Genomic DNA, 18,619 nt, shown 5'->3' with positions numbered 1-18,619 from the left:
CGACTTTTATTAAAGAACTGTAGTTTTTATAATTGTATACTTAAAAATTGGTATTTTTCAAACATCAATAAACTACGTTTGGTTTTTTTTTTTGTCAGTTTGGTATACCTGGTTTCTACAAGGAAGGCTGAACTCATGCTGATTTGCTTTTAAATATGGTCTTTGACAACTAAATCTAAAATTTATTTTTGAAATTTACAACATCAATTTCTGTACAGAATTTACTATTTTTAAATAAAGTCATGATCAATGTGTGCTTCTATACTTCTCATTCTCTTCTTTCAACTGGTAAAGTCTTTTCAGAGGGTTGATTTTAAAGTTATATGTACAAAAGGCGTCACAGACATTTATCTGGGTGGTGAGGCTGCAAAATCTTCATTTATGCCCAAGTATCAATGGAGTTGTTCTGTTTTCTTCGATTGTATTTAGTACTGCATTTCTCAGCATAAACATATTCCATTGCATCTTTTATATTTTTGAACATTCATAAATAATTAATTCAAGGTGGATCACTGAATGTCTAGTCCAACAAGTGCTAATGCATTAACTTGAGCACCTAGAACAGTCTATGTTCTAATAGGTAATGGCCCAATTAATGGTAGAGTCAAAACTAGAATCCAAATATTCCAGTGTCAAACTCAATGTTACTTCTACTGCATGCTTTCTACTTAACCTCTATCTACCCTTATTTCCCCAGTAGGTTAAATTGATTAGTTGTTCAGTGAATGCTTAAAATGTGTTTCCATCAGCATTTTTTTCCAGTCAGGTTTGTGGGAGTGCAAGCCTTTAATCGCAGCGCTTGGGAAGCACAGGCATGTGGATCTCTGCATTTTAGGCCAGTCATGGCCACACAGAGAAACCTTGCCTGGAAAAGACAACCAACCAACCAACCAAATAAATAAATAAATAAAAATAATACTTTTTATATGATGCTCTTTCTACTATGAAAAACATTCTCTTTTGTTCTCAATAAAACAGCTCCCAATCTGACTCAATAATTAATAATAATAATAAACAATAATACCCACCTACCCAGTAAGTTCAGTCAAATGCATTACTTACTCACTGTATATTTAATGTATTATTTTTACTGACAAAACATTTCCTCTTCCCCTTCTTGTTTAGTTATTTACATCTCGTGATTCTTTAAAGGTACACCTTAAGCCATATATATCAGTTAAAAAAAAAAAAAGGCAACAATTATGAAGTAGTATTTCTACTCTCTTAGCACCTAGCATGTGTTATTACCAAGAGACCAAAAAATTCAGTATTGCTGAAATGTGCTTAAATAAAAACACCATCTTTATAGACTGTCAGTTTTTATTCTGTCTACTGCATTGGAAATTAAAGACTGATATTCAGGATTTGCTGAGGAATTCTGAAGAATTTTACAATTTTTTTAACACTTCCCCCCAAGAAGAATGATACTCTAAACTGTTACTTTTAAGTTTAGAATCACAAGAGAGTAACAGAATGTCTCTGAAAGTCAAACAGAATGTTAAGATACAACTTGTGTTATCTTTTCACTTACAATCCACATTTATAAAAGGACAAAATTTAATCATTTCAGCTAAGTTCAGATTTTTTTCTAGTATAGCACAAAAAAGTCTAACTGCTAAAAGAAATACAATTTTCTTAACTTTAAAAACTAATCAAGAATTGGTGTCGTTTGTTTCTGTAAAAAGAGTGAACTGTAATCTGTTATATAAAAGGTAGAAGGAATTTTAACCTAATGGCTTTAATTCTGTTTTTTCCATACAAGGTGTACAAGTCTTGCAATCCAAAGGCTAATGGAATCAGTGCCAAAGTTAAATTACACAAACAAAGTAATTAAAAAATCCCCATTATTTTTAACTTGGTTGTTAAAGGACTGGATTCAGCCAGATTCTTGTTGGTATGAACCATTAGTTTACAGGTATTTGAACATACCATAGAATTCCATTGGAAAACAAGCCTCTTCAAATGCTCTACAAATTGAGTTGGCTCTATTAAAGGAAATTAGCTTCCCTCATGATTCCCTGAGGCTCATTACTCTGGATACATGAAAGTCAAGATATTGCTCCACCTCAAATGCACTATCCTTCATATAAACATTGATGCTGTAGTGCACTAAACTTTTAAATTCTTTTAATAGCATACAAAACTTGTGTTACTTTTTCTTCCTCCATATTGAAGACTGAACCTATGGCCAAGTACATGCTAGATAAGTGTTCTATTGCTGAGCTATAGCCCCGTACCAATTTTTAAATTTTTTACTTTGAGATGGTCTCACAAAGTTCTAAGTTCACTCTATAGTTCAAGCAGAGCTTAAACTTTCAATCCTACTACTTTAGCCTCCCATAGCTGGATTAATACCCTTACTTGGATCTTCTCAATTCTAAAGGCACACGATATATAACTAAGCAGTTTTTCTATGCTGCCACAAGAACCTAGACTCTTATGAAAGAATCCCCAAAGTGCAGTTTGGAGATCTTATGTACAAACTTGTGTTATCTATAGTCTGTAAGTTTTTTTTATTCATGGAATTATTGTTGGTTTTGATTTTGGTTTTTTGAGACAGGGTTTTTCTAGGTAGCCTGGTTTTCCTGGAACTTGTTCTGCAGACCATGCTAGCCTCAAACTCAGAGATCTGCCTGCTTCTGCCTCCTGAGCACTGGAACTAAAAGTGTGTACTGGGATTAAAGGTATGTGCCACCACTACCTTGGCTAGAGACTTTTTTTTAATACCTAGAGAAAAAAGTTTTAAAAGAACAAGCAAAGGACAAAAATGTTACTATCTATCTGTATGTTTTGTTTTTGAACTCAGCTACTAAATATCACTCCTTCATGACATTAAGAAAAATAGTTAAAACTTTCAAGTCTGTCTTACCTGTGAAATGAAGATATTATCTATTTATCATAATACTAAAATTAGACTGAAATAGTATATTTAACGTATTTTGCAAGGCAACTGACAAAATTTTAAAGAAATATCAACTCCTACCCAATTTAAAGTTGGCTTCATGTGAATGAAGTTTGTTAAACATATTTAATACAATTTGTGTCTAAACATCATTGGCAACTAATTTCACAACTACTCGTGACAGTAATATTAGTAACAATGGCAACATCCAGCAAGTGCTGGTTGACAAGTATATAATTAAGACAATGATGATGACGACGACTACTACCACTTCTTCTTTAAAGTTGTATGTTCTTTCTCAATTAATACTTTAGGCTCAGAGGAATTTAAAAAATTGCAGCTAAGTTCACAGTTCACAGCTAGGAAACATTTCTGGGATCTGAATTCAAGCAGATCAAACTCCAAACTGTATTTACTCACTCCTTACAGTATGTACTCATGTATTTATTTCACTAATATTGGCTGAGTATTTGCAACTTTTAAACAGCTGCATTACTGATAGTCTTTAATTCTGTACTGTCAATTCCTATTATCTGGAAATACTGCCTTATTTTTTACTGATATCCATTCTTTATCATAAGAATAATAAAGGGCCTGTGTCTTTTGTTACTTTTCTAAAGAACTGCTTGTGTTTGAGGCAACAAATGCCTAGACAATACAATAATTTCATGATATATATATATGTGTGTGTGTGTAACAAGGACCACTATTAAAATAAGCCTCATTGAAATACAGTATATATGACTTGTATTCAAATTAGGGAATTAAATTTAAAAAGTGAGGTTGTTATAATAGCCATGAAAAATAAAAAGATCAAATTAAAATATGTTTTAAGAACTCTTTTTTAGATAGGTTAGTCAGAGAACGCCTCCCAAAGAATATTAACATTAAAAGAAAGATGTGGATGAATTACACCATGATACACAAAGTGTATTATCAGTGCATTTATTTCTCTATTAAACCAGTCTGTACTTACTACTTTCATATCAGTACAGGTTAAAATGCCCTCATATCATAATTGACACTATAATATTCATTAATTCAATATAACATTTGATTTAAGCTGGATCTCTGAGATCAGAATTCTTTTTTTTTAATTTATTGGTGTTTTGACTGCATGTATGTCTATGTATGGGTGTTAGATCTTGGAGTTACAGACAGTTGTTATCTGCCATATGGGTGCTGGGAATTGAACCCGGATTCTCTGAAGAGCTATCAGTGCTTTTAACTGCTGAGCCATCTCTCCAGCCCCCAGAATTCTTGATATTTTTTTTGTTTAATGATCACCTTGGATTTCACAATCTCTTATAAACAACAGATAAATAGTATTTACTTGCTCTTCCGAACCATGGGTAAAGGAAGAATTTAACTATAAATTCAAATGTCAATTGAATACGCAGACCATTAAAGTATCTATCTTGTTCAGTGCTGTAACTATTAAACAGCTAAGTAACTGTGCAAACAGAAAAAACTCTTGTATACTTAGGAAAAAAGGAACTTGTTCTTGAGAGGCATAGGTATTGAACATAAGATGGAATAGTTAATATCAAAACAGAATACAGAACAGGTAGCAATGCTACTGGTAAAGAGTGCCAGCAGCAAGACTGAAGAAATGGCTGCGTGATTAAGAGCACATGATGCTTTTCCAGAGGCCCCAGGTTTGATTCCCAGTCCCCACATGGTGGCTCCCAACACTCTCTACTCTAGCTCCAGGGAATCTGAAGCCTTCTTCTTGCCTCCCTGGGCACCAGGCACGTATGTGATGCACAGAAAAACATACAAGCAAAATGCTCATGCACATAAAATTAAAAAAACCAAACAGTCAAACAAAAAGAACCAAAAAACGAGTGACAAGTAGAGTAGGATGTTGGTTCATTTCTTCACGTAAGATTACCTTCTCAGAATAGTCTTCCCCAGGGAAGAGCACTGCATCGCACTACATCCCATCCCATCCTGCAATTGTTATTCAGTACCAAGGAGTCAGTCCTGAGACCATATACATACAGGGAGCATTATGTGGACCGAGCAGCTGTATTTAGGAATTTGAATATATGTGCATATATTCATAGACAGATATTTGAGAGATAGCAAGGAGTAAATGGGAAGGGTTGGAGGAGGAAAAAAGGGGGGAAATTGTATAAATATATTAGAAATTTTAAAATATGATATAAAAATTGCCTTCTCAGAGCAAATTCTTAGTTTAAACATACTTTCTCAGGAATAGTATCTTTGACTCTCCCAAGAGTAAAATTCCCTAACTTCATTATGTCTATACTATTTATTTGGTTTAGTGAATGGACTATTTTAATATGCCCATTGTTCCTAGTATACTATAAAATTTCTGTAGACTATTAAAGCATCTCTCTTGCTCATTGCTATGTCCACAACTTAGCACACAGATGATGCAAAAAGGAGGTAGAGTGTCTGTCTAGCATGCATGAAAGCCTGAGTTTGATCCCCAGCACAATGACAGCACACGTCATCCTAGCACTCAGGAGTTGAAAGCAAGAGGTCAAGGTCATCTTTGACTACATTTCAAATTTAATGACAACATGTCTCCAAAATCTAGAGAAGGGTAAGACTAGGTGTGGTGGTACACACCTTTAACTTAGGACTTGGGAGGCAGACACAGGCAGATCTGTTTATGCTAGTCTAGTCTACAAATTGAGTCCAGGGTAGCCTTGTCTCAAAGAGAGAGGAGAGAGATGGGGGAGAAAGACAGAGGAAGGGAGAGGAAGAGGAGGAAGAGAAACAACGTTATACAATTAATTATGGGAATTAAAATGAAAAGCCAGGCACTGTAGCTTGCATCTGTAGTCTCAGCACTTTAGAAGCTAAGGCAGGATTGCTCAGAAGGATTGCTGAGTCTGAATCAGCCTGGGAGACATAGGAAGACCCTGTCTCAAAAGACAAAGAAACAAAGAAATTTATAACTACGGTTCATGGGTACAATTGAACAAGATTCTGAAATAGAAAAATCTGGCCTAGGAAGGTAAGTCCAAGACTCTTTGTAATCAATCAATGCCAAATATACAGAAGGCCCTTGGAGGTATCTTACCAATTACTGTTAGGTAGAATATATAACAGACCTCAACTAGAAACTAGAGAACTGGTGCGTGTGTGGTGTTAGTTAAGAAATTATAACCTTTTTGAATGGATAACCAAACATCAACATGTTTCCTTAATAAGCATGTAGTAGGTAAGCTGAGTATATTAGCATTTTAAATTAGTTAAATCTATATCCAATGTAGATTTGCAAGAAAGAATGCTACATCAATCTTGTTTCACAATAGTCACTGTTGTTTATATAATTACATAAAATCACTGCATAATTATTTAAATGACTTATTTAAATACCCCACATTAATATCAGAGCCTCAAATACAAGCAATCTTCCATTAAAGCAACAAAAGACACAGTCCCCTTTGACACTTCACTGGAACTCATAAAATAAAAATGGATTAGTTAAAAACAAGACAGCATGTCCAAATATATGAATGAACAGTGCAGAATTAAATACTAAAGATACTTTAGAACTATATCTATAAAGACCAGAAGAAAAACAAAACATAGATTAATGTCACCAGTAGTATGCTCTGAATTAAGGGTTTTGACACAGTACCAGTCAATTTACTTTGTAAACTTTGTTAATTTTTGAGACAAGGTCTCCACAGGAATGTTAAATCCTAAAACAGCCTGACAAGATGTTATGTTAAATAGAAAGACAATGACAAAACAGCAGAGCAATTTCCTTTTCCAATAAGGCATACAAGCTTCCCTTTCTTAAGAAACTGGTTTTAGAAAAATATCTCGAAATGTGTAGGTTATCAAATGAAATATGATTTGCTCTTGCCCTCAGAAAACTAAGTGAAGATAGGCTAAAAATTATGAGGAAATGTTGCTAGGCAAAATCGCACAGTCCCTATCCCCACAACACAGAAAGCAATTTAAACTAGCTATTCAAAAACTACAATTTTGAGATTTCAGAATCTGTATAGTAGCAAGAGAATGGACAAGGAGATGCCACCTACCCTTGGAATTTTCACTGTTAAAGTTAGTTTTCTACTTTATCTGTATTAGTTTCCCTCATTCTATACTTTTTCTATACCTATATATTTTTATTTATATGTCAGTTTCTATTTATTGCAATTTAACTTCATTTTAATAGGATAAAAAAATTCCAAGAGTCATTTTAAATTTCATTTCTCCTTTGGACGATAATTCTCACAAATTAGCATAGTATCTAACTTAACTACAACTGGGATTCTTTAATTGAATTTTTTTATTTATTTAGGTAATGAGTGCACAAAATGTAACTTAATAAAAGGAATCTTTCACAAGGAAAGGACAATGTGAAAGGAACTGACAAACTAAATAAACAAATGAAAAAATAAACCCGCTGCTTATTAATGCATCCAGTTTATGACATTTCTATTACAGCTACTCAAAAGATTAGAACATCGGGGGCTAGAGAGACAGCTCAATGGTTAAGGGCACTGGTTGTTCTTCCAGAGTTCATTTCCCAGCAACTACTTAGTGGCTCACAACCATCTATAATAAAGGAATCTGATGCTCCCTTCTGGCATAAAGGTGTATGTGCAGAGGGAGGGAGGGAGGGAGGGAGGGAGGGAGGGAGGGAGGGAGGGAGGGAGGGAGGGAGGAAGGAAGGAAGGAAGGAAGGAAGGAAGGAAGGAAGGAAGGAAGGAAGGAAGGAAGGAAGGAAGGAAGGAAGGAAGGAAGGTCGGTCAGCTTGGTCTACAAAGTGAATTCCAGGACAGCCAGGACTGTTACACAGAGAAATCCTGTCTCAAAAAACAAGCAAACAAACAACAACATTGTTTTTGATCCCTCTCCAGGAATAAAGCTATAGATTCAAGCAGTTTAACAACAAAAGGAAGAAAAAAAGAGAGAACTAAAGGAAACCAAAAGCTGCTCAATATTAGGTAATGAAATATTATTCAACTATAAAAAGCAGAAAGTACTTATATATTACCACATGGATGAACCATGAAAACATTATGCTAAGTGAGTAAAACAATACTGACATTAAATGGTCCACGAAAGTAAAATCTAACTTGGATTGAAGGATAGAGGAAAAGGAGGTGACTGACAGTACACATGGGGTTTCTTTTGGAGAATGGTGAAAAAGTACTGGAATCTGGTGATGGATACACCAGGATTGTAACAGAAACTACACCTATTTATTTTAGCTTCAACATAAATTCATATTTGCTCAATTTTTCCCCCCAAAACAGAAGGTTTCTCTGTAGCTTTGGGGCCTGTCCTGGAACAATCTGTTCAAAAACTAAAAACAGACTGATTGCTTTAATTACCAAGAAATAGTTATAATAGTCTGAGTTCTATTAAACTTAAAAGTCTTATTTCATTTAAGAAAGAGCATTTTATTCTCAACTCAGCTGAATTTTACAATTAATAAAGATATTAAAATGATGGTTCAACTCCAGAAGACTGTCTGGAAATTTTCAGAATTAATAATTTACATAATAATTTGCTTTTACATGTTTCACATGTATAAGCCAGGCATCATTTTACATACCTACAATTCCAAAATGCAGACAGAAGCAGGAGGACTAAACATTTAAAGTCAGTTTTTCAAAAAACTAGAAAGATCTTCCTGCAAATATACAGGATCCTAATAAAAAAAATCTTTTTAAAATTATGATTATGTACAGACCTCTTCAAGTAAATTTTGTGAAACAAATTCTAGTGATGTATTTAGATTAAATTATTAACTAACTTCTTTTGTTAAAAGCATGGTGGTAAGTATACTAAATTTTGTGAATCATAAAATCTCTGCCATTACAGTAAGAAAAGTCACTAATATGAAAGTCAATACAGTTTTATTTCAACCTTATAGGTTTTAGGAATCTGGGTCCTCTGTGTAAGATATTACTTATGAGTCTTTTCTGTCAGATACTCAATTTATACTCAAATTGTTTTATCTTCCCATTCTAGTAAGACTTTTATGTAAATGTGTTAATATCCACTCCTCAAGTAACACTTTTGTTCACACAAAGGCCCCCTCCTTACTGCAATCCAGGAATATGATGGCTTGGAGCAATGACCCTTCCCCCTTCATTTCCTGTGTGCCAATTCTTTTAAGACTGTCTAATTGAGGGGCTGGAGAGATGGCTCAGAGGTTAAGAGCAGTGGCTGCTCTTCCAGAGGTCCTGAGTTCAGTTCCCAGCAACCACATAGTGACTCATAACCACCTATAATGAGATCTGGTGTTCTCTTCTGGTGGGCAGGGTACAGAAAGAACACTGTATCACAACCCCCCCCGCCCCCCAAAAAAAAGACTGTCTAATTGAATTAAGACTAAGGTACAAAGTCATCACCTGAATTAGAATAAAAGCCAAGTGCACTTATTATCTGTCCAACAGATCTTCTCTTGCTCAAAAGTAAAGTTTGCTCTGTATAAACACTTCAGTGGGAGTTGTGATCTTTTTCTTTGCAATCCTAAATTTATTTCTAATATAATGAATGAACAACCAGTGCTCTTCACTACTGGGCCATCTATCTATCTCTCCAGTGCCCTACTTTCTATTTTTATGTACAGAGTGTGTGCATATGTGTCCCCATCCCATTTTGTTTTACTAGGGTTTCTTAACAGGAACTGGGTGAAAGACTACTTACAAGAGCAAACGCTCTCTTCAATGGTTATACAGCTGTAAAAAAATGTCTCTGCCTTCCCTAGTGACTATTTACAGTCTATAGATAAGATACTCAGGGAAGGGAGACAACAGACGGAAAAGCTGTGAGTTGGTAGCTGGAACCTTGCCGGTAGGCCATGTGCCTCGTGATAAAATATAAAATAATGGAAATGGGTTAATTCTAGATGTAAGAGCTAGCTAGCAATATGCTTAAGCTATTGGCCAAACAGTATTGAAGAAAAAAAAAAAACCCTCAGGGAAGGTGGGGGCTCCTAAATCCCTCCCCCTTAGCTACTGTAAATCCTCAGGAAGAGACAGGATATTGGCTAACATAACTGCAGCAGAATCAATAATGCTAATGTGTAGACATTAACATGCTCCAAAAACGTAGTTCCACCTCCCTCAAGTACTTCCTTCTGTTTTTAAATTCTTTCTATTTCCTCTTGTGTTATAAGTTATAAGGTTGTCCCAATTATGGCTGAGCATTCAACATACCCTTGTTCTTTTTTTTTTTTTGGTTTTTCGAGACAGGGTTTCTCTGTAGCTTTGGAGCCTGTCCTGGAACTCCCTTTGTAGACCAGGCTGGCCTCGAACTCACAGAGATCCGCCTGCCTCTGCCTCCCGAGTGCTGGGATTAAAGGCGTGCGCCACCACCACCCGGCTTACCCTTGTTCTTATATGATCAATTAGAAACCTCAGAAATTACCAATGGCCATTGTAAAAATACACTTTTCTAAAATGGTCATTTATTTTCTTAACTGTTAAGTATAAAGAGCTCAATTTTAACTTTAATAAGACAAAACAAAAAGCATAATCATCTTGATTCCATACTTCCACATGTTCAGTCATTTCCCCCTATTAGCCGCTAATATAATAATGATATACAATAATAATGATCATTTCCCATTTTCCCCCTTCTCCCTACATTACCTAGGTTAGGCAGGAACTCATAATCTTGACTCAGCACTCTAAGCACTGGTACATATCACTGTATCTGAACTTCAATAGCCAACCTTTCACCTGTTTTTTGTTTAATTTGGTTTGGTTTAGTTTCCCTACTCTGCTTTTAGTTCTCCAAATCTATGCACAGAATAATCATAAAATTTAGGTCTGGTTATATGACACCTACCATAGGCCCTAAGTATTACCTGGAAGAGAACTACAGTTGTCCCTGTCTGTTGAGTTTGTAAGTAGGAAAAGAAAGAGTTATGGAATAAAGGGTAAATGAAAATTTTTGACTCCTTTCTAGAAAACTGGCAGAATTGTGGCAGCATCTATATATAAAAAGGTCAGTCTCCTAATCTGTTCAACTCAATGAGATACTGACTGCTCTTATGTGCTTTAGTTAATATTTATAGCTGTTTTAAAGTCTATGGTCCCTAAATTCCTTATCTGTTGCCCTTCCCCAAGTAAGCCTTTTAGAAACAAGGACTACACTTAATAACATTCAATACCAAGAATTTGTAAAAGTCTGGAATGCAGAAGGAACTCAAATATTTATTGGCAGAAGAGATGGTTCAACTTGTGGCCAAACCTGATGACCCAAGTTCTATCCCTGGGGCCCATATTATGAAAGGAAGAGTCCTCTGACCTCCACACATGCATGCTGTGACATGCATGCACATATAAACAATATGAATAAATGAATGAATGAATAAACAAACAAATAAATGTGATGAAACTGTAAAGATTTCTCACTCATATTGGTTTAATAAAATGCTGACCGGTCAGTAGCCAAGCAGAAAGTATAGGTGGGGCAACCAGACTAAGAATTCTGGGAAAAGAAAAGGCAGAGAGGCAGTTGCAAGTCAGATGCAAAGAAAGCAAGATGAGAATGGCTTACTGAGAAAAGGTATCAAACCACATGGCTAGACATAGATGCTAAGAATTATGGGTTAAGTTGTAAAAGCTAGTTAGTAATAAGCCTGAGCAACAGGTCAAACAGTTTATAATTAATATACCAGGTGGGACAGAAACTTCCATCTACATGAAACACACAAAAAACCCAAAAAGGTATGTTGTGGTTCTAATCACCATACCATATAATGTGATTGTGATAAGTTTATATCAATTGTCAGCTTGACAGGACTTAGAAATATCTTGGGGACAAATACCTGGGGGATGTTTGTGATTAGATTATCTGAGGAGAAGACTTAATCTTAAATATGGGTGGTACTATTTCCTTAGGCTATGTAAAAAGGAAAAAGCTAGATGAGTATCAGGATTCATCTGTCTCTGTTCCCTGGTGTGGACAGTGTGTGAACAGCTGCTTCAAGCTCCTGGTGCTATAACTTCCTTGCCAAGATGAACTGTACTCAAAATATGAGCCAAAATAAACACTTCCTTCCCTAAGTTGCTTTTGTCAGAGTAACAAAACAAGTAACTAATACAAAAAAGGACTAATATGCCGGGCGGTGGTGGCGCACACCTACCTTTAATCCCAGCACTCGGGAGGCAGAGGCAGGCGGATCTCTGTGAGTTCGAGGCCAGCCTGGTCTACAAGAGCTAGTTCCAGGACAGGAACCAAAAGCTACGGAGAAACCCTGTCTCGAAAAATCCAAAAAAAAAAAAAAAAAAAAAAAGGACTAGTATGTTTGGTGGAGAAAATTTCAAGCAGAATAGCATTCATGTTGTGTCATGGTTATTGCTCACTGGTCTTATCCTGTTCTATAGTTTTTTTTTTTTTTTTTTTTAAAAAAAAAAAAAGGTACCAGACTGAGCTGGCACCAGAACCTCACAGCAGCAGCACTGTCCATGTGGTAATGGTTTTGCTAGCATGAAAGATACAAGATTGAAGGGATCACTGAAGTTTATAACCACACTTTCAAGGGTTGATGAGGCCAGTCAATGCATGACAGGGACTGAGTTCCTGCAAAGGGACCCTGAAAGGTTACTGCATGAAGTTTTTGAGGTAAAAGCTAAGTTGCAATGTTTGACATACCGGAACCATAGGCTATATGCCAAATAAAGATACAGGCATGAAGGTATGCAGCAACCTAAGCCCCTTGGCGCCCAGACATTCCATTAGTAGCCCAAAATTCAGGACACAGATCTGTAGGATATGATGCTTACTCTGCTGGGTCTGTCTTTGGTCTGATACTAGTTTGCTGTGTCCCTTCTCTCCCCTTTGAGAAAAGGATGTTTATTTGGCCCCATTGCGTATTGGAAATATTCATTTTGGGTATTTTTATTGCTTAAATAAAATGTAATAAACAATGTTTATTATTTTGTATCCAAGTGTGTATGTATATACATAAGTACCATAAAATGCCCATAGAGGTCACAGAATAATTTACCAGAACTGGTTCTCTCATTTTACCAAATGGGTCATGGGGACTTGAACTCAGATCCTCGGGCTTGTTGGCAGGTATTTTTATCTGCTAAGCCATGCCCCAACTCCTCAGTTTTGAGAGTGTAAGGAGCTTGAGTCTCATTAAAAGTTGGGCTTTTAAACAGTGTTGGAACTATAAGACTAGGAGTTTTGAAGTTGGACTGAATGCATTTTGTATTATGGTATGGCCATGAACATATGGGAACAAGGAGAGGACTTGTGATGATATAACCGATATATATTAAGATTTTCCTATACTATCCTGCTGTGTGAACGAACTCTCATCCCAAGATCTTTAATTTCCTGGGAGGAATGCCTTTACATGTAGCAGGCAAGAAGTGTCCTCCTTGCTCTTTGGCAATGCAGCTTAGCACATTCAAAGACATTATGCAAACATAACCCATTCAGCCATGAGACCTTCTGTATCCTGAGCCTACAATGATGAGAAATGCTCATTGTTTTTCTATTCCTGCTTTGAGCTAATTCTGAGCCAGCTGAAATAAAAGCTACACAGCATCGCCTAAAGTCCCCTGGTTCTGCTGACTCTCATAATTCCTTGGTAACAGTCTCTTTTTTTTGTTTTGTTTTTTTTTTTTGTTTGTTTGTTTTTAAAAAATATTTTAATAGCTTCCATTGTTCCATGCAAACTGCCAGAGAAAGGAACCAACTAAACAGTCCCATACAGTTACAACACCTAAGAACACAATAATTATCAGCAGGATATATATGTGTAAAGGTACAATAAGTGGCATTCATATGTCAGTGGCAAGATACAGTTGTCTATTTGGACTTACGGCCAACAGGAGGGAAAACAGAAATAGATAAATCAGTCAAAAAATATTAAATATCAAAAAAAAATCTCTGACACAAAACATCCAGGAAATCTGAGACACTATGAAAAGACCAAATCTAAGAATAATGGGTAGGAAGTAGGGTGGGGGAAGGTTGGGGGAATGGGAGGATGGGAGGAAGAGGAAATTGGGATTGATGTATAAAATAAAAAAGATTGTTTGAAAAATAATAATAAAAAAGAATAGAAGAAGGAAAAAATTTCCAGTTCAAAGGCTCATGAAATATTTTTAACAAACTCAGAAAAAAAATGTTCCCAACCTAAAAAATGGCATGCTTACAAAGGTACAAGGATCTTACAGGACATCAAATCAATTGGACCAGAAAAGGAAGAAGGTAACAGTCTCTTGCAGGTTGTGATATGATGGTTTGCACTGTCTACTTGACAAGATCTAGCATAACCTTGGAGACAAACCTCTAGGAATATATGTGAGGGATTATACTGATTAGGTAAACTGAACTGGGAAGGCCTACTCTAAATATGGGTGACACCACTTCCTGGGATGTGGTCCTAGACTGCATACAAAGGAGAAAGCTAGTTTAGCACCAGTGTTCATCTACCTCTGCTTCCTGGCTATAGATGGTGAACAACTGCTTCAAAAACCTTGCCATGATGGACTGTACTCTTGAAATGAGACAAAATAAACCTTTTCTCCCTTGAGTTGCTTTTGTCTAGTACTACTGTCACAGTAACAGACAAGTAACTGATAATGATGTCCTTATTTGGAAATAGGATTATTACAAACATTAAATCCAGCAAAGTGAATTTAAAATTGTTTTATCATGTATTAATGTAACTGTTTAGTTTTAGATGGATGCCATAGCAAAAAAGCACAAGTTCAATGAGACATTTATTTTCTCAAGGTTCTAGAGGCCAGCAGTTCTAACCTTCAGTTTCAGCATGCTCAAATGCCTTCTAAAATATGTGGGGAAAACCCTTTTTTTCTTCGTAGCTTACAGTGATTTGTCCTCAGTGTTCCTTGGCTTATAGCCACAGTAAAAACAGAAATCTCTTTCTCTGACATCACATGGGATATCACAGATACTCTATAGTATATACATCATTTCTTACAAAGATACCTGTCACTGGGTTAAGGTAGGTTTAAAAACCAGCCAACATGTATACATTTGGTGAAGTATGATATTCTATGTGATAAATTATTTAATTCATTTATGTAACAAGACATACAGCTCAATAAAATAAGAATTGGGTTTGAAGGATGGGGAGATGTCTCAGCTGTTAAGAGCACTACCTTCTTTTCTAGAGGACCAGAGTTAAATCCCAAGCACCCACTTGGGAGCTAACAATTGTCTCTAATTCCAGGTCTAAGGGGACCCGATGCCCTCTACATGCTGGCAAAACATCCATACATATAAAGAAAAAAGGGAAGGGGAGGGAAGGGAGAGCAGGGGAGGGGAGGGGAGAGGAGAAAAGGGAAGGAAGATACAGTCACATGGAAAACAAATGAGTTGAATTAAATGGTTGTTAGGAGTTAGAATACTAGCCAATAATTCTACTCCTACACAAAAACCAGATGGCCAATCAAATTCTTGTACATGAATATTCACAGTAGATCTATTCACAATACCCCAAAAGGTTAAACAAACCAAATATCCACCAACAGATTAATGCTAAACCAACCACACTGCATATATACAATAGAATATCACCTCTTAAAAGTAATGACCCTATGCCTACTATGTACAAAGCTAGAGGGGTTCTATTATGAACACTATGACCCTCAGAAAGAAACAAGGATGGGAATATAATTCATGAACTTTAAAAACATACTGGAAGAAGCTAGTCACAAAAGACCACACATTATTTCCTACATATAAATTATCCAGAAAGGTCTATAGAAACAGAATATAAGTCTAGTTTTTATTATGCAAAAAAATTTTTCCTAATTAAGATTAGTACACACATACATATAAACATATATATAAAATATCAATAAAATTCTCTAAAATTTTATAAAAACAATCAGCACAAAACAGAATAACTTGCAAAGAAAATTCATTGCAAATGACCTTTAAAGAAAGACTACCAAAGCGCTGGGTGGTAGTAGTGCACACCTTTAATCAAAGCATTCAGGAGACAGAGGCAGGCGGATCTTTGTGAGTTCAAGGCCAGCCTGGTCTACAGGATGAGTTCCAAGACAGCCAGGGTGGTTACACAGAGAAACCCTATCTCAAAAAATGAGAGAGAAAGAAGGAGGTGGGGTACAAAAGGGAAGGGAGAGAAGGAGGGGGAGTGAAAGGGTAGAGGGAGAGAGGAAGAGGGAGAAAGACAGCAAGAGTGAAAATACAGCAGTAACTACAATGGGAAAGTGAACCTGCTATTTTGTGTTCTGAACCCATCACAATATCTAACATTTTCTCTGAAAGAAAACCAAAAAACTCTTTCCTCTTTATGCCCAAGGTCCCACTGAATCTTAAATACTTCTGTATCAATTATCTATCACAGTCTCATGGCCACAATATTAACCTATATATTCTTGCTGCTTTCAAAAGTCTACAATTGAAATCACCTCTAAAGCAATATAATAGTAATACAAAACCATGTATTATAATTAAGAACACAGATGAACTATTAAGAGATATTAGAATGCAGTTTCAAATAAAATATACTTCATGCTAAAGGTTTAAGTGACTACAAGGGAGGTGGAAAGAAACTGATTAACTTTGCTCTCACTGTATACTGCATCTAACTGAGCAAACTCTCATTCCAACAGCTTAGGTTTTCTATTATTGCCCCCTTTTGCACATGTGGATATTATCTAGTTTGATTTTATTAAATAGAATGTGATGGCATCAACAATTAAGACAAGGACTTACACTGGTCACTCGACGGTAGATCTGCGCAGCATTTTGGCACTCTGAGTATGGATATTCAGATGTAGCCATCTCAAGCATGCACATCCCAAAAGCATAAACATCAACGGATTCATCGTATTTTTCCTCATACATCTCAGGAGCCATGAACTCCGGAGTACCTTAAATTAGAACAATGATTCAGACTCAATTGAATAGTAGCTGTAGGTTTTACCTACTAGAGGTTTCAAAAAGCAGACGGGGGAAAATGGAAGGAGATGAAGAAGAAAAAAAAAAGGGGAAGAGGAAGGAAATGTTAGTCTGTTCCATCAAATATCCTATAGAAGATCTTCCATTGTAAGGTCTTTAAAACAGGTACATGATTACTTAAACTGTTGAAATTGTGTTTCCACTATTACCATAGAACTTTGACTAAGAGAAACATTAGCATTATAATGAAAACAAATAAAAAGAAAGGTAAGAAAAAACTAGCAGAGGGGATATTGTAAGATAGTAGTGATAAAAAGATCAGATACTTGTCTGCCTTCTACCATATGGCAGTTGTATTCACAACTAGCTTCTTGCCATTAATACGTCACTTTTAAAGGAGACTTTGCTGGGCGGGGGGCAGGGGGTGTTTCCTCTGTATTCAATATTTTTAAAAATAATAACATGTAATCATCTGCCAAGGCCACTCATCAGAGCCTCTTCTTCACATATTTACCATATAACTCACAATGCACAAGTAAGACTAATGCAGATACAGGAAATACAGTGAGGGGCGTCCTACAGGTGAAAAACAAACGCACATACACATACAACAGATACAGAACTTAAATACACACTGGTTTGTGACACAGTGTGTATGTGTATAAGATAAGATTTTAGAAATGATTTCAGGATCTTTAACTTCCAATTCCAGAATAAGTATGTACATTATGATTAATAAACAAAGGAAATAAGAACTCCATTGGACCAGTGATTATAAGATGCCAAAGACAATCAAATGCTTCCTGCCAAGAAAACAAAAGGGCAATTTGGCTTCAAATATATTTTTCTTGTTAATATATTGTGTGAAAATGTATAAACAGCATTCAAAATCCTAACTTCACAATATTCCATTGAGAACATTGGTTTTGTTTTGTTCTTTTTTATGTTAAAAAATGCAAATTACAGGTGTGCCATGCTGTTCTTATTGTATTTAGGATTCTGGCCTGCTTAATCATGAATGCACTTTGTGAACTGAAAATTTTTAAATTTCAGAGAACTAAAGTTTATCAAAACAGTCATTATTTCTTCCAGCTGTGACTAATATACAATTAAAAAGTCTGAAAGGTAGACAATTTACTAATTCCCAATAGGGCTAATTTTGCTCTCCTTACAGCAATGTCTGGAAACATTTTTGGTTATAACAATTAGGAGTAAATAGACAAGATATGCTACAAATATTTTTGGGTAGAATCCAGGTACGCTATGAAATAATTCTGCAATATACAAGAAAACCCTAAAAAATAACTGTCCAGACCCACCTATCCAGTTTACTGAGGCTGAGAAACCTAATTTTGATATATCATTCATTCTAAAAGATGAGAGTAAAGAAAAGCTGATGAGACCGGCTTTTCACAGTACAGCCCCCTATATTCCTATTTTCAAATCAAAATTTTACAGCCATGTATTCTTACATTTTTGGTTGTGAGCCTAGCCTTTAACAGCTAAGCCATCTCTCCAGTCCTAGCCAGGTATTCTTGAAGATATAGCCAACAAACATTTCTGAAGCTAAACTACATAAACTCCATTTAATTTATGAAAAAAGAAACATTACTTCTACTGTATAAGTATGAATATAAAATATTAACAGAATGACTCAGTAAGACTGTTAACAAGAAAGGTTATATCAACAAAGTTCACCTTACTTTTCTCTATGTAACTTTATAAAACATCAATAGTCTTCAAAATGATTTTAGAAGTTTAAATATTAAAAAGCCTTCATTTCGTATTTAAGTAGACTTGATCACTAAGTTAATGATATGAATTTCTGAAGGCTTATTT

General features: G+C 35.6%; 1 protein-coding gene across 17 annotated transcripts in view; it reads right to left on the bottom strand.

Annotated features, from left to right (window-relative positions):
- Positions 1-18,619, bottom strand: part of Wnk1 (WNK lysine deficient protein kinase 1) — a 124,488-nt gene that overhangs the window by 59,589 nt on the left and 46,280 nt on the right. For all 17 annotated transcript variants that reach the window (XM_057777615.1, XM_057777623.1, XM_057777637.1 and 14 more), the window contains exon 4: positions 16,595-16,752. In XM_057777615.1, the coding sequence (XP_057633598.1) occupies positions 16,595-16,752 (158 nt within the window). The remainder of the gene's footprint in view (positions 1-16,594; positions 16,753-18,619) is intronic.

This window comes from Chionomys nivalis, chromosome 1 (assembly GCF_950005125.1).
Source record: "Chionomys nivalis chromosome 1, mChiNiv1.1, whole genome shotgun sequence".
Classification (NCBI taxonomy): Eukaryota; Metazoa; Chordata; class Mammalia; order Rodentia; family Cricetidae; genus Chionomys; species Chionomys nivalis.
The sequence above is the reverse complement of the archived record's forward strand: the minus strand, read 5'-3'. Positions and strand labels throughout refer to the sequence as shown.